General features: G+C 43.9%; 1 protein-coding gene across 5 annotated transcripts in view; it reads left to right on the plus strand.

Moving 5' to 3' along the window:
* Positions 1-12262, plus strand: part of TSPAN5 (tetraspanin 5) — a 185774-nt gene extending 173512 nt beyond the window's left edge. For all 5 annotated transcript variants that reach the window (XM_032261565.1, XM_032261569.1, XM_032261568.1 and 2 more), the window contains 5 exons: positions 1239-1409; positions 3644-3769; positions 6544-6591; positions 6699-6815; positions 10049-12262. In XM_032261565.1, the coding sequence (XP_032117456.1) occupies positions 1239-1409; positions 3644-3769; positions 6544-6591; positions 6699-6815; positions 10049-10114 (528 nt within the window). In that variant the 3' untranslated portion in view covers positions 10115-12262. The remainder of the gene's footprint in view (positions 1-1238; positions 1410-3643; positions 3770-6543; positions 6592-6698; positions 6816-10048) is intronic.
* Positions 12263-15057: the final 2795 nt, after the last annotated feature.

The following is a 15057-nucleotide window of genomic DNA, read 5'->3' on the forward strand; positions in this document are numbered from 1 at the left end:
TAGATGTTTGCTGAATGAATAAATGTTTTTTTTTTTTTTTGGCTTTTTTCTTTTAATGAGTAACTGTTGTTTCCTTTGCATCCCTCCCAATATATTTTTCTCTTGGCTGGTGGCTCCTTGTCTGCCTGCTGAAGACAGAACTGCAGACCTGAGCACCCTCTGCCTCCTCAGATGCTCACTGTTCTGCACGCGGCCTTCAGTTGTGGCCCCATGTCACCCTCTCTGCTGTTGTTACCAGAAGTTTACCCACAGTGTACCCTCTGGTCCTTCACAGCTCATTTCTCATAATCTATTTTAACAACAAAGTTTGAGAAGGTTGAGAATACAGGATGGTAGGAGGTGGAAAAAACAGTGGGTGTGAGCAGAAGGTCGATATGACTAAGCTGAGACTCTGCTGAGTTTTCTAGATGGAAGGGAAATTTCTCCAGAGTTACGGGCAGTTACCACATGGCCTCATGGCTTTGAGCCCTTCTTTTCAACCCCTTGTTGTCTACCTTAAGCAGAAGTTTCCCTTCGGCTGCATTTTGATGTCACTTAAAACGTTGCTGGGGCCTGTGCTTCCTACAGGAAGGTAAGCACAGCTACCATTCCCAAGAAAGCCGTCAACTCTGGGGTTCTGTTTTGTTTTTATGATGGGAAACTATTTTCATGTCATAGTCACTGCCCACCCCACTACTTCCTCTTTGACCCCTTCGTCTAAGGTGAACACATCTGTTACTTTCCCCTGTATAGCAGGTGCAAAGGAGTATTAAAGTAGTGTCTGAATCCATAAAAGGAATATATTGCATGAGAGAATCAAGGCCACAGTAACAAATGACAGGTGATCTTAAAATATTGGAATGATCTATCTTTCAAGTTACAGATGCTTACTAGAGACAGGGGCAGGTCATTGCTCAAGCATCTGGCAGTACATTAATCATGAGAAATTCATTAGGCCTTAATGTGGGTCTAATGAGAAATTCTTATTATCCATGTTTGCTTATGGGCTTTGTTGGTTAATTACCAAATGGAACACCAGAGACCCTAAAATGTGATTATGAAATGATTATTAATTTTTAAAAGTCCTTTCTTGGAGTGTAATATTCTATTAATGAATCTGCAGAAACTGAAGATTATCTGCTTTGGAGATGTGTAACAATCCAATGTAATGACAGACCTGTTTAGAGAGGAACCACTTGGCTACATATGATCAAAATAGCCCTTATAACTGTTCTCTGTGTATGTGTCTTTTGTCTTAGTTTTCTGTGTTCCTGGGAATTATTTTCTTCCTGGAGCTCACTGCTGGAGTTCTAGCATTTGTTTTCAAAGACTGGATCAAAGACCAGCTGTATTTCTTTATAAACAACAACATCAGAGCATATCGGGATGACATTGACTTGCAGAACCTCATAGACTTCACCCAGGAATATGTAAGTTTGAACTGGTTGGTTTGTTTTCAAGTTAAAGTTCTCTGAACGATGACCCCACTGAATATCCTTCCTGGTTTCCGTCTGCCGGCTGGAAACTACCTGACTGTGCTGCGTGGGTTTCTGTTTATTATTTTCCGACTTGCTGTATGACTTATAGGATTTCTATTCTAAATGGAAATGTCCCATTTTCACTTGTTTCAACTTCCGTTAAGTTAGAGGAACAAAGAAGAAGATGCTTGAGCAAAAGGTTCTAATCATGCATGTCCCTTCCTATTTGTATTTCAGGAACATTGTTTTGCTCCAGGTTTAAAGTTTTCTTTGGTTATTAAATACGGATCTTTCTTATGCTTTGCCCCTTTTTTGGTAATCTTTGGTATTTCACAGCTTATAATAATCTACTTATTAACAGAATAATTTGCCACAAAGTTCCTAAAATGTGCTTATCCAAATATTATTGCACATGCAGTTAAAAGCATAAGCTTAGAAATTCCTACGGCACAGTGGCTTCTAACAAGTGAAGAATCTGCGCAGTGGAGCCCGGGCCACTCCCTCTGGTCCCTGAGCATGCCTGAGAAATGGTGTCTTCAGTGCCAGCAAAGTGACAGATGTCTCGTTTCACTCAGAATGCAAGAGACCAAAAGACACAGGTCTAGTGCCAAAATCTGATAAGGGACCCTGGGCTCACGGGACCTTGACCTATTTTCCCAGTGGTAAAATGGAAGTAATACTAGCTACTGTCTAACACGCAGGGATATTATGACACTCTGATGAGGCATACATATTTTGATATTAGGCTTAAGGATTTGCAGGTGTTTATGTGCCTGCACTGAAAAGTCAGGTAGGCTGAGCAGATTTGGATAGTGGTGTCTGTGGCATTCATGTGTATGTCAGGACCAGAGAGCAAGCAGAAGCCCAGTGAACCAGTAGCCTGCTTGGGGTTGCACAGTTTTCTACCTCTGATGAAGGGAGGCAGCAGCCATGTCAACACTTGTCACAAGGGAGGCCACCCCCTTCCTTAGGCACTCAGGACTGAGCTGCGTTATGTGGTTTTGATCGGTGGCAGCAACATCCGTCCTGGAGTAAGTTGTACCTTAAGTGGGAAATTAAGCCCTGATTCATGTCCTCAGCCCACTTCACTGTTTTATTCGGTCCTAGTGGGTTCAGGCTCCCTAATAATCCCTTCCCAGGCATTATTCCTGACTGGCTTGATGCCACTTTGATGGAGCTTTGTGGACACACCTCGAAATGCACACCCCAAGCCTTGGAAGGACCATGTTGCCTTGGAATGCTGTGTGCACACTGTGATTTCATGTGATTTTATTTTTGCATCATGGAATTTAATGTTTAGAAGTTGCTATTGGCCCAGAAAGTCTCCAAATGGTTGAGGCTTGATACTTCTTTAACTCGGAAAAGTAGAGAAAGTACATCCCAGGGGAGTGAGGACAGGGCTGTGTAGCAGCCTTTGACTCAGGCGGCATTTAAGAACCGCTGAATGTAAACAATTGTTTTATTATATTTTAATTGGAAGACTGACATTTTTAAGTTGAAAATGTAAAACACATGCTCTTGTTTTTAAACAAATTCAGAGTAGAAACAAATGTGAAAAGTAAAGCTCTAAAATTTCTGGCGGTAATGGATATATTAACTATATATTTCTTGATTGTGGTGATGGTTTTGTGATATACACAGATGTCAAAATTTGTCAAATTGTATGCTTTAAAATGTGCAGATTATTGCATTTCAGTTTTACCACCATAAAACAAATCAGACATTTAACGAACCATTAGAATGTAGATATCCAAACTTTAAAAAAGTAAGCATATAGTAGCCCACCCATAACCCCATTGCCTCCTTCGGTCACTACCACTGTTGTTGGTGTCTTATTTACCCTTCTAGAATGTTCGTTTCTCCTTCTAGAATGACATGCCCAAGCCAAACAGATCTTGTTCTAACTGAGCCCTGCTGTGCAGCTGCTCTGCCCTTCCTCCACCTAACACCACGGATCTCATCAGTCGTTTAAATCATGTGCCAACACATCCCTACAAACCTTCAGCCTTAATTACTTTGGAAGCTTTTATATGGGCCATTTAGGTTCAGTTTGACTTAAAAATAAAGTCTGGGACAGAAAAGGTCAGAACTGGCAGAAGCTGGGTGTTGTTCGGCGGGTGTGAGTGTAGGCACCTGCTTGCCTCCAAGTTGGTTGGGATGTTCTAATTCTTTCCTGTTTGCTCTAGTGGCAGTGCTGTGGGGCTTTTGGAGCTGATGATTGGAACCTAAATATTTACTTCAATTGCACAGATTCCAATGCAAGTCGAGAGCGATGTGGCGTTCCATTCTCCTGCTGCACTAAAGACCCTGCAGTAAGTGAATGCCAATGAACTATTGGCCTACTCTGGACATCAAGCTGAGAGTATGCATGGGATGGGCAGAGTGATTTTTTTGTTGAAACCTCTTCTCACCTGGTTACTCCTAATTGTAGCTTCTGTAGGGGGTACAGTGCTCAAATCTTCCTAGTAGGAGTAATAGTTGCTGGTATTAATTTAGCAGTGCGTGCTCTTTCCTATTCTAAGCCTTTAAGTTGGAAACATTCCTACCGGCAGATGCCACCATTACCCTCCCTTTTCAGGGGAAGAAATCAAGGCACACGAGGTGTAAGTGACTTTCCCAGGCGTCCACTGCCTGCAGGTGATGGAGTGGAGTATGAGACCTAGGCAGCCACCTGTATCCCTTAGTCTTTCTTTATGAGAAGGGCAGGCTCCTATAAGAACTGTCTGCATTGGTTTGGGGTTAGTAACCCTTTTCTTTTGGGCTCAGTTCTAGGGGAAATATTAGGAGTAGAAGGAGAGTCCCAGACAAGACAGGGCTGGACGGCTGTGGAGAAAGACCGCAGCGGCCAGACTCTTGGGAGTCATAATGACAGGAATCGCAGTTTGCATTTTATTTTAAAAAAAGAATAAAATATAAAATCCATTTATAAATTACTCTCTTTTGCCACAGGTTTGATTATGTTTTGGATCAAATCTTGTGCCGGTTACATAGAATGACTTAAAATGCAATTCTTAAGCCAGGAATAGTAGTTCACACCTGTAATCCCAGCACTTTGGGGGCTGAGGTAGGAGGATCCCTTGAGCCCAGGAGTTAAAGACCTGGCTGAGCAACAGAGTGAGACCCTATCTCTACAAAAAACTTAAAAAATTAGCCATGTGTGGTGGCACACACCTGTGGTCCCAGCTATCCTGGAGGCTGAGATGGGAGAATCACTTGAGCCCAGGAGTTGGAGGCTGCAGTGAACCATGGTCATGCCACTGCACTCCATCCTGGGTGATGGTGAGACCACAGTTCTTTAAAAAAAAAAAGAAAAAGGCCAGACATGGTGGCTCATGCCTGTAATCCCAGCACTTTGGGAGGCTGAGGCGGGTGGATCACGAGGTCAGTAGATCGAGACCATCCTGGCCAACATGGTGAAACCCTGTCTCTACTAAAATTTAAAAAAACTTAGCTGAGTGTAGTGGCATGTGCCTGTAGTCCCAGCTACTCGGGAGGCTGAGGCAGGGGAATTGCTTGAACCCGGGAGGTGGAGGTTGCAATGAGACAAGATTGCACCACTGCACTCAGGCCTGAGTGCAGTGGCCCATGCCTGTAATCCCAGCACTTTGGGAGGCCGAGGCAGTTGGATCACAAGGTCAAGAGATTGAAACCATCCTGGCCAACATGGTGAAACCCTGTCTCGACTAAAAATACAAAAATTAGCTCGGGGTGGTGGCGCATGCCTATAGTCCCAGCTACTTGGGAGGCTAAGACAGGAGAATCGCTTGAATCCAGGAGGTAGAGGTTGTGGTGAGCTGAGATTGTGCCATTGGACTCCAGCCTGGGCAACAGAGCAAGGCTTAGTCTCAAAAAGACAAACAAAAAAAAAAAAAAAAAAAAAAAAAAAAAAGGAACTTTCTAGTGTTAGCATGACAAACATGAGGGGTTACTCTGCACATCTGTGTGTGCTCCTAACCACAGAGCTCTTCTCGGTCTCCTCAACCATTCTCTGACCCTGCAGTCCCCAAATGTACTCCTCAAGGCTCGCCCTTTTCCCCAGAAGCAGAGCCGAGTGGGTGCTGACGAGCTCAGTGGGGATGCTCCTTCCTATGGTGGAGGCCGTCAGGCTCTTAAAAAGAGCTGTGGTCTTGGAAAAGAAGTGGAAAAGCAGAACTTCTTGCAGGCCACCCCCCCGCCGGGGACCACCTTGGCTATTTCTCTTGGTCTGAGGAGGAGACAGAGTCACTAAGGACTGTGCTGCCCCGCCGGCTGCCCTTTCCCACCAGCTTGTTTCCCTCTCCCCTCTGAGGAGGGCCGCATGGCAGCAGAATGCCCGCTTAGAGCCCAAGGGGTTCATCCTGCTGGCCTCGCACTGGCCAGCCGGTGCCGCACAGCACGTCTCCTGTCGCCAGTTCCTGTCCTACGTGAACACTCCCTCAGGAGAATTCCTGATTCTCAGAGGCATGAATGCTTCCTCTTTCACCTACACATCATCTGGGTAGAGCTATCTCATGCCTTGCGCTCCAAGCTAGTAAAGTCTGCCCCATACCCCACAGAGGAGGAAAATCAACTAACCTAAAAAAGTGGAACCCATGCTTCTGATTAGACCCTGTGAGACGTCAGGTTGTCCGTGTGATATGTGATGGGGCACTGTTTTGTTTTTTAATTATTAAAAGCTCATCGAAAAACCATTTAACACAGAAGTATATAGATTAAAAAGTAGCAGTCCATCCAAAAGAGCACACATGAAGAGTTAGGTTATGTTTTTTATCTGTGTCTCCAGTTCCCTATATCCCATGAGCTTCTTGGGGTTGGCAGTACTTTGAATCTTGAGGCTCCTGTGTGATAGACTTGCTGTCTTTTCTGATATTCCCCAAGCCTTAATTTTCCTTCTTTGTAAAAGAGGGCATATTTTAATACCTACCTCTGAAGATTGTCAGAATAATGACATGAGGTCCCGTGTATAAAGTGTTTAACATGGTGCTACAGTCTTTGTGCTCAGAGACACGTTTTATTAGCAATGCGTAACAGAGGTCTTCTGCTCATTTCTAGGTGGGCTTTCTGTTTAATGAGTAAATTTCACTTTTCTCTTTCCTTTCCTCTTCAGGAAGATGTCATCAACACTCAGTGTGGCTATGATGCCAGGCAAAAACCAGTAAGTGGAATCTCATCTTGTTGCTTAGCACAAAGGGTGTTGGAGGAGCTTTGGCATGTCCCTGGTGCTCTATCTGTGACAGTGTGCTCTCCTCTTCCCTTGTGAAGGAAGTTGACCAGCAGATTGTAATCTACACGAAAGGCTGTGTGCCCCAGTTTGAGAAGTGGTTGCAGGACAATTTAACCATCGTGGCTGGTATTTTCATAGGCATTGCATTGCTGCAGGTAAGATAAGGGTCCTTTATGGATATCACAGGGAGAGCCCTTGCCAGGATCGAAGCTTTGCTTAAAAACCTTCCCGTCAGGGGCCAGGCACGGTGGCTCACACCTGTAATCCCAGCCCTTTGGGTGGCCAAGGCGGGCAGATCACAAGGTCAAGAGATTGAGACCATCCTGGCCAACATGCCCAAACCCTGTCTCTACTAAAAATACAAAAATGAGCCGGGCCTGGTGGCACACGACTGTAGTCCCAGCTACTCGGGAGGCTGAGACAGGAGAATCACTTGAACTCGGGCGGCGGAGGTTGCAGTGAGCCAAGACCATGCCACTGCACTCTAGCTTGGCAACAAAGCGAGACCCTATCTATCTAAAAAAAAGGAAAACAAAAACCTTCCTGTTTTTAAGACACATTGGAGAGCTAGGGAATGGACCTAAATGATTTGGTTTGTGTTTTATTAAAGCTCTGAGTTTAGATGCTACTATCGTGAAATATTTGAGGAAAACTTTTCTAAGATGGAGACATTGATTAGATCAGTGGTTGCCTGCTGGCATTCTGTCATTTACTTGGGCTCAATAATACTGCATTGTGGCAACTGAGTCAAACATGCATAGTTAGAAGTAGATCTCAGTGGTGAGGTTAAGGTTTTGGGGAGTTTCACAGAGATGTCATAACCCTTTCTCTCCCTGAATCACCTTGCCAAAGTGCTAGTGAGGGAAGGGAGCACTTTTCTTCCTGCCAGTCTCAAGCGCTGGATTCTTCTTGTTGTTGGTGTGATACTTTCCCTAGAGCACATAGTTGAAAGAAATTAAAGAAGACCCAAGTAAATATAAAGATACCATGTGTTCACAATTATGAAACTTCATGTTTTTAAGATAACAACACTCCTCAAAGTGGTCTACAGATTCAGTATAATCCCTATCAAAATTGTAACCACCTTTTTAGCAAAAATGAACAAGCTGATCCTAAAATTCATATGGAAAAGCAGGGGACCCATAGTAGCCTAAACAAATTTGCAAAAGTAAAAGTTGGAGAATTCATATTACCCAGTTCAAAACTTAGTACAAAGCTATATAGTAATCAATATAGTGTGTACTTGAGTACGGTTAGCCATATAGATCAGTGGAATAAATTGAAAATCAAGAAATAAAACCAGGCCAGGTGTGGTAGCTTATGGATATAATCCCAGCACTTTGAGAGGTCAAGGCAGCAGTATGGCTTGAGCCCAGGAGTTCAAGACTAGCCTGATCAACATAGCAAGACCTTTTCTCTACAAAAGGTAAAAATAAAAAAAATTAGCCAAACGTGATGGCGCATGCCAATGGTCCTAGCTCCTCAGCAGGCCAAGGTGGGAGGATTGCTTGAGCCTAGAAGGTTGAGGCTGCAGTGAGTCATGATTGTGAAACTGCACTCTAACCTGGATGACAGAGCAAGACCCTGTCTCCAAAAAAAAAAAAAAGAAAAAATAGAAGAAATAAGGTCAGGTGTAGTGACTCATGCCTGTAATTCCAGGACTTTGAGAGGCTGAGTCAGGTGGATCACTTAAGCTCAGGAGTTTGAGAACAGCCTGGGCAACATGACAAAACTTTGTCTCTATAAAACATACAAAAATTAGCCAGGCATGGTGGCGCATGCCTGTGGTCCCAGCTACTTGGAGGACTGAGGTGGGAGGATTGCCTGAGCCTGGGAGATTGCAGTGAGCCAAGATCACGCCACTGCACTCCAGCCTGGGTGACAGAGTGAGATCCTGTATCAAAAATAAAAAATAAAAAAGAAGAAATAAGCTTGTACATCTATGGTCAGTTGATTTTTGACAAGGGAACAAAAACCATTCAATAGGGAAAGAGCAGCCATTTCAACAAATGGTAGTGGGAAAACTGGATATGCAAAATCATGAATTTATAAGACTCCTAACTGACACCATATGTAAAAATTAACTCAAAATTAAGCAGAGACCTAAATATAAGAGCTAACACTGTCGAACACCAGAAGGAAACACAGGCATAAATCTTTGTGACTTTGGATTAAGCAGTGTCTTCTCAGATGTGACATGAAAAGCATAAGCAACCAAACAAATGTATATACATTGGACTTCAAAATGTAAACCTTCTGTGCTGAAAATGCTACCATCAAGAAAGTGAAAAGATAACTTCCAGTATCTAGAAAATATAAGAACTTTTAAAATGTAACAATAAAAAGACAAGTTAAAAACGGGCAGCCAGGTATGGTGCCTTGTCCCTGTAATCCCAGCTGCTTGGGAAGCAGAGGCAGGAGGATTTCTTGAAACCAGGCCTTTGAGGCTGCATTGAGCTCTGATCACACCACTGCACTCCAGCCTGGGCAACAGAGCAAGACCCCGTCTCTTAAATTATTTAAAAAATACACACACACACACACACACACACAATGAAAAGATACCAACGTCATTATTCATTAAGGAAATGCAATTCAAAGCCACATACCTCATACTCATTAAAGTGGTTAGAATAAAAAAGACAGACAATGACAAGTATTGGCAAGGATGTGGAGAAAATGGAACCCTCACATTGCTGATGGATATGAGACATTGCAGCCTCTTTGGAAAACAATGTAGCTGTTTCTCAAAAGTCAAATACAGAGCTACCATATGAGCCAGCAATTCTACTCCTAGGAGTGAATTGAGAACATGTTTACCCAAAAACTTGTGTGCTCATGTTCATAGCAGAATTATTCATAATTGCCAAAATATGAGAGCAATGCAAATACCCATCAACTGAGGAGTAGATAAAGAAAATGTGGCATGTCCATGCAGTGGAATACCATTCAGCCATCAAAATGAATACATTAATAGTACATGTGAATGAACCCTGGAAATATTTTGTTGCATGAAAAAAACAGTCACAGAAGCCACATATTATGTGATTCACTTGATATGAAGAGTCTGGAAGAGGCAATCCACAGAGGCAGAAAGTGTTTGCCAGTTCTGTAGGGATCGTGGGATGTGAATGACTGCTCACAGGTACAGGATTTTTTGTTGGGGTAATGAAATGTTCTGTGATTAGATAGTGGTGATAGTTGCATAGCTTTGTGAATATACTAAAAGCCACTGAAGTATACACATTACAAGGATGCTTTTTACCGCATACGAATTACATCTTAAATTTCAAAGATCAACGATTTAAAAAAATGGGACATAGTGGCCAGGGAAGAGCCTAACGAAGTTAAGAGCCACTGTTTGACTCACATTTTCTCCCTTTCTCAGATTTTTGGGATATGCCTGGCCCAGAATTTGGTTAGCGATATTGAAGCTGTCAGGGCGAGCTGGTAGAGCCCCGGCAACCGCTGCTGCAAGACACTGGACAGACCCACCTTCGGGACCCTCCCGCGTGCCGAACTGATGTCCAAGCTGCATGGACCTAATCAGAGTGCAGCCTGCAGTCTCGCCTAATGGAGCTGCCATTAGGGGGGTGTAAAACTGGGAAATGCTGCTCACTGACAGAATTTTAAAAAATAAATAACCAGTATGAAAGTCGTTGCGCCATGAATCTCTACTGTAGCCATGAATTGATGGATGGTTGGATGCTTACCAAAAAAGAGAAGAAGGGAGGGCGGGGGACCCAGATGTACTTGAATTTGTGGAAAATACAGTCTTGTCCTCTCCTTCCGTAATTGGAGGGCTGGGAGAGGCAGCTTTGCTCTTCGCCCCACCTTGGACGGACCACCTTCTGTTCCATGGCCCATAGGAGTGCATCTCCTCAAAGAGTCGGCCCCTCGCCTGGGAGGGCACTGGTCTGTCAGCATCCCTCCATGTATGTTTTAGGAAACACTTGCAACTCTCATCTGAAAAAGAAAACAACTCGTCCTTGGGTTCACGTTTTGTGATGGTATTCAACAAGTCACTTGGGCAAGCACACTTGGCCTATCCTGGAAAGTCTCCTTATAAGAGAAATTATGTATTTCATGTGCACCGAGCGAGAACATCGGAAGACTTCATGATGCTGTATTTTAGCAGGACTGACCTTTTTTCTAAGTAGGCCTGAGCTTTGTTTATCAGTGAAATTCAAGGAGAAAACGAGGTTAATGAAGAGGAATTAGTTAAATACCCCCTTCTTCTCACCCTGCCAAAATTAGCAGTTGGATTTTTGGAAACTCTGGAATATTCTGGGTCATTTTGTTTTGTTTGTTTGTTGTTTTTCGTCTCCCAAAGGTGAACGCTATGATACGGTTCCACTGAAATTTTGATGTTTTCTTACTCAGCTCAAGCATTCATTTTGATAAAATCTTAACCTGCATGACCTGTGAATCTGACTCCATTGTCTCCCTTTCCTGCCAGCTTTTCTGCAAACATTTAAGTATGTTATTTGGTCAGCACTTATTTCCTAGTTTCACAGTCTTGGGAGGCTGAGGCATGTCCTCCCAGCCTGGCTGGGGAGAGACCAGCTGTGCCATCGCACATGCTTCCATGGGCTGTCACTCTCTTCCACAGTCGATCTGAGTGGCCTCTTTTGCACCCTCCCCTTCTTTCTCTGTGAATGGAATTAAACCCAATTTTGAAACAACATTGACATGATCAAAAAGCTTCTAAATGGTTTCTTTTTCTTCTTCCAGTTTTAGTTTGCTTTTATTAAAAAAAGAAAATAGTGCATGGCCATAGCTCCTTCAGTTCTCTTAGGCAGACTAACCATCAGGATGGTATCAAAGCACAAATACTTTGGAGGGGAATGCGTTGAACTGGGGCAAGTACTCTGTAACACAAAGTGGGAAACCACTTCCTGGTGCTGCCGCCCCTGCCCGCACTTGAGGTGGGAGGGACGAGTCTTGCCGTCTAGATTTTAATCCAGTTGGTGTCCACCGGATGCTGCCCTCCTGGGGAGCAGGTATCAGTCTGTGGAATGCTGGGAAAACCACAGGCACATTTTACGGTGCAGACAGATTTGCCAGCACATCCCGGGCAGCCAGCTAGCATACTTAGTGAAAATTAAGCAAGGTTTTCTATTTCAGCCCCATGGTGCATTGTGGTGGCTGATGAATGTGTCAGTCTGCTCAGAGAAAGAACAGAGAGGAAATTCTTTTCAAAGCTTGTGTTCACAGTTTGGGTGTGTGTATGGCTCTGCATGTGTGTGTTTTTGTCTCTGTATAGGTAAAGGTGTTCACGTCTTACTCTGACTGTAAGATTGTCTTGTTTCATCTCTGTCCCCACCACAGTTGCCATTTTGTAATGTCCTTCCAGCACGGAGTAGACATGAGCCCTCCAGTCGGCATTGTTTGTCTTTTTGTTGACTGCCTCATTCTCCAGTGAACTCCATCTGGTCAGTTGATTCAGAATCAGGCAAGATCCCTGCTCTTTGGCATATCCACTGAAAGGCCAAACAGCAAGTCTGAGCGAGTTTTAAATATTAATTAATCACCCTTTATTTTTTACACTTGAGAGTGGTTGTAATAAAGGCTGTCATTAATAAACTTGGTTCTACCTTACGTGGAGTTGTGTCTGTCTTCGTTACTTCTTTCTTGAAATTGTGAAATTTTTGAATCCAGTGGTTCTTAGGCTTTAGCAGGTGTTGGAATCCCTGGGAGGACTTGTTAAACACATGAGTGTGTTTGCTCCATGCCCATAATTTCTAACTTGGTAGGTCTGGGGTGGGGACGGAGAATTTGTATCCTGATAAGATCATAGGTGATGCTGCTTGGGAACTACCCTTTGAGAAGCATTGCTCTTGGAATCCAGTTTTCTAGGAGGGGAAATGGAGAGGTAAGATTTTGTAATTGGGAAGGGCATTTCTTTGTACTTTCAAATGCTGACTGACAAGACACAGATGCCAGAGCCCCATATGTAGGAAATCCCTGCCCATAAGGTCGTCATCTGCTGGTTACGGTCACTCAGGGACCATGTGAAATCCAGATTCCCCAGACCTTACCCCTAGCAGTTCTGGAGTGGGAGACCTAGGGTATGTATGATTTAAAAGCTCCCTTGAAAATTTAATGCCTGCTGGGATTTATGACTTATGGGCTTAGATAAATGTTGATGATATTCACAACCTTTTTTATAAGAAAATAATTTCTCACAGTCTCTTGGAGCCGGAATCTTAAAAACCCATTTGGGAAATGTCAGCTTAAATGTCTTTCATTGTGAATTATCACTGCAGAAGACTTCTGTTGTTAGAACTGATTAAAGACTTTTTTCAAAGATCAAATGAAAACAAATTTTAAGGTTCGTATAACACACTTAGATCCTGACAACATAGTGTCAGACTTGCTCAAGAAACATTTTGCCTCATTTCCCGGATATTTGAACAACAATGTTATTTAGATATTAAGGAAATTTATCAGTGGTAATTGGAGATGGCCAATCCCCTGCTTCTTGAGTTTTCTTTTCTTTTTTTTTTTTTTTTTTTGGAGACAGAGTCTCCCTCTGTCACCAGGCGCCAGGCTGGAGTGCAGTGGCATGATCTCGGCTCACTGCAACCTCCACCTCCCAGGTTCAAGCAATTCTCCTGCCTCCGCCTCCCGAATAGCTGGGACCAGAGGCGCACACCACCACCCCCAGCTAATTTTTATATTTTTAGTAGAGACGGGTTTTCACCATGTTGGTCAGGATGGTCTTGATCTCTTGACCTCGTGATCTCTGCCTGCCTCGGCCTCCCACAGTGCTGGGATTACAGGTGTGAGCCACCACGCCCGGCCCCTCTTGAGTTTTCTTATTGTCTACATTGGCCCTCATTGCTTGTTGCAAACTGTAAGCCAAAAAAGAAAACAAAAATGACAGCTCAGAAGTAAAAGGATGCTTTGTCTATAAAACGCAGAAACTTGTAGGAAGTTTCTTCAGTGTGTAGAATTCGACTTTAGAGGAAGCTTATTAAATTTCTCTATTTCCGTTATTGGACTGGTTACCACTAACATCATTGCTTGTATAATTTAAAAATATACAGTTTTTAAACATGAACTCAGGAATTAATGAGAATTTGGCATCATGAAGTACTTGAAGTACATTTCCTTTGTCCTTCCTCTTCCTTCTCCCAGGGAATAATAATCCTGGACTTTTCTTTCAGCCCTCTTCCTGCCACAGGTCCCAGTTGTCCTTTCCTCAAGGGGATTCTTAAAGTGTCTCTTGGCTTTTTCTTATTATGCAAAGTGAGAATTCATTTCCCTGTGTTTGTGTGGGCAGGAATGGAGTGATTTTGCAGTTTCATCTGTTTCGGGCTGGCTTGGACAGGCGCCCTGGGAAGCCTGTGGGCTGAACGATGAGGAGCTGGAGCCCAGTGACCTGGCAGGCCACCCCAGCTCTTTTTGTCATTTATTCCGCGAAGCCCTCCTTCTCTAGGGAAATCTTGTTTAGACCTCCAACGAAGAACTGGGAAGCCCTCCATAAACACTGGCCAGCAGGGTTTCATGGCCAGCGCCGTCTCCAGGGAGGCCATGGAGCTGCTTCTAGGTGCTGCCTGTTTCCGGAGTGAGGAGAAAAATGCAGCATTTGCCTGAAAAATACATTAACATTGGCTTTATCATGATGACACAATAAAATCGATAGAAAATATACACATGGGTAACAGACAAGGCAGTCAGAGCTAGGGGATGGGGGGGCGAGTGGGGGCAGAGAGCAGGGCAGAGAAGCCAAACTCAACGGGGAGCAAAGCCATCCTTGGGCTCACCCGTGCCTTTTTGTTTGGAGGGGTTTGCCACAGACAGTTTATATAATTACAGTTTTAGGCCAGACAAAGTGGCTTACACCTGTAATCCCAGCACTTTGGGAGGCCAAAGCAGGAGAATTGCTTAAGGCCAGGAGTTCAGAATTAGCCTGGGCAACATAGCAAGACCCCATCTCTAAAAAAGAACTTTTTTTTTAAATTAGCTGGACCTGGCGTTCTGCACCTGTACTCCAAGCTACTTGGAGGCTGGAGCAAGAGAGTTTCACGCTGCAGTGAGTTCTGATCGCACCGCTGCACTCCGTCCTGGATGGCACAGCAAGACCCTGTCTCTAACTTAATAAAATGACAGTTCTTAGGACTTCTTGAAGGATTAAGTACAGCTTGCTTTGGAGTGTTTGTGCTGAGTGGCTCTCTTGTAAACTTGCCACTAATGAGAGGAGGCTGATTTAGTCCCTTCCTGCTATCCATTAGCGGGGGCTAAACCCCTGGGGACCCGCCCGCACTGGCCATTGTGATTTATTCCTCCACTTCTAGAAAGTCCCAAGTAAAATAAATCTAAGGGAGGAGCAGGCGAGTCTACGGGCTTTTGCTGTAAATATGCCCCAAAAGGAAGGCAGTGGCAGGCTTC

Source organism: Sapajus apella, unplaced genomic scaffold (genome assembly GCF_009761245.1).
Source record: "Sapajus apella isolate SASKATOON/1434 unplaced genomic scaffold, GSC_monkey_1.0 scaffold124, whole genome shotgun sequence".
Taxonomy (NCBI): domain Eukaryota; kingdom Metazoa; phylum Chordata; class Mammalia; order Primates; family Cebidae; genus Sapajus; species Sapajus apella.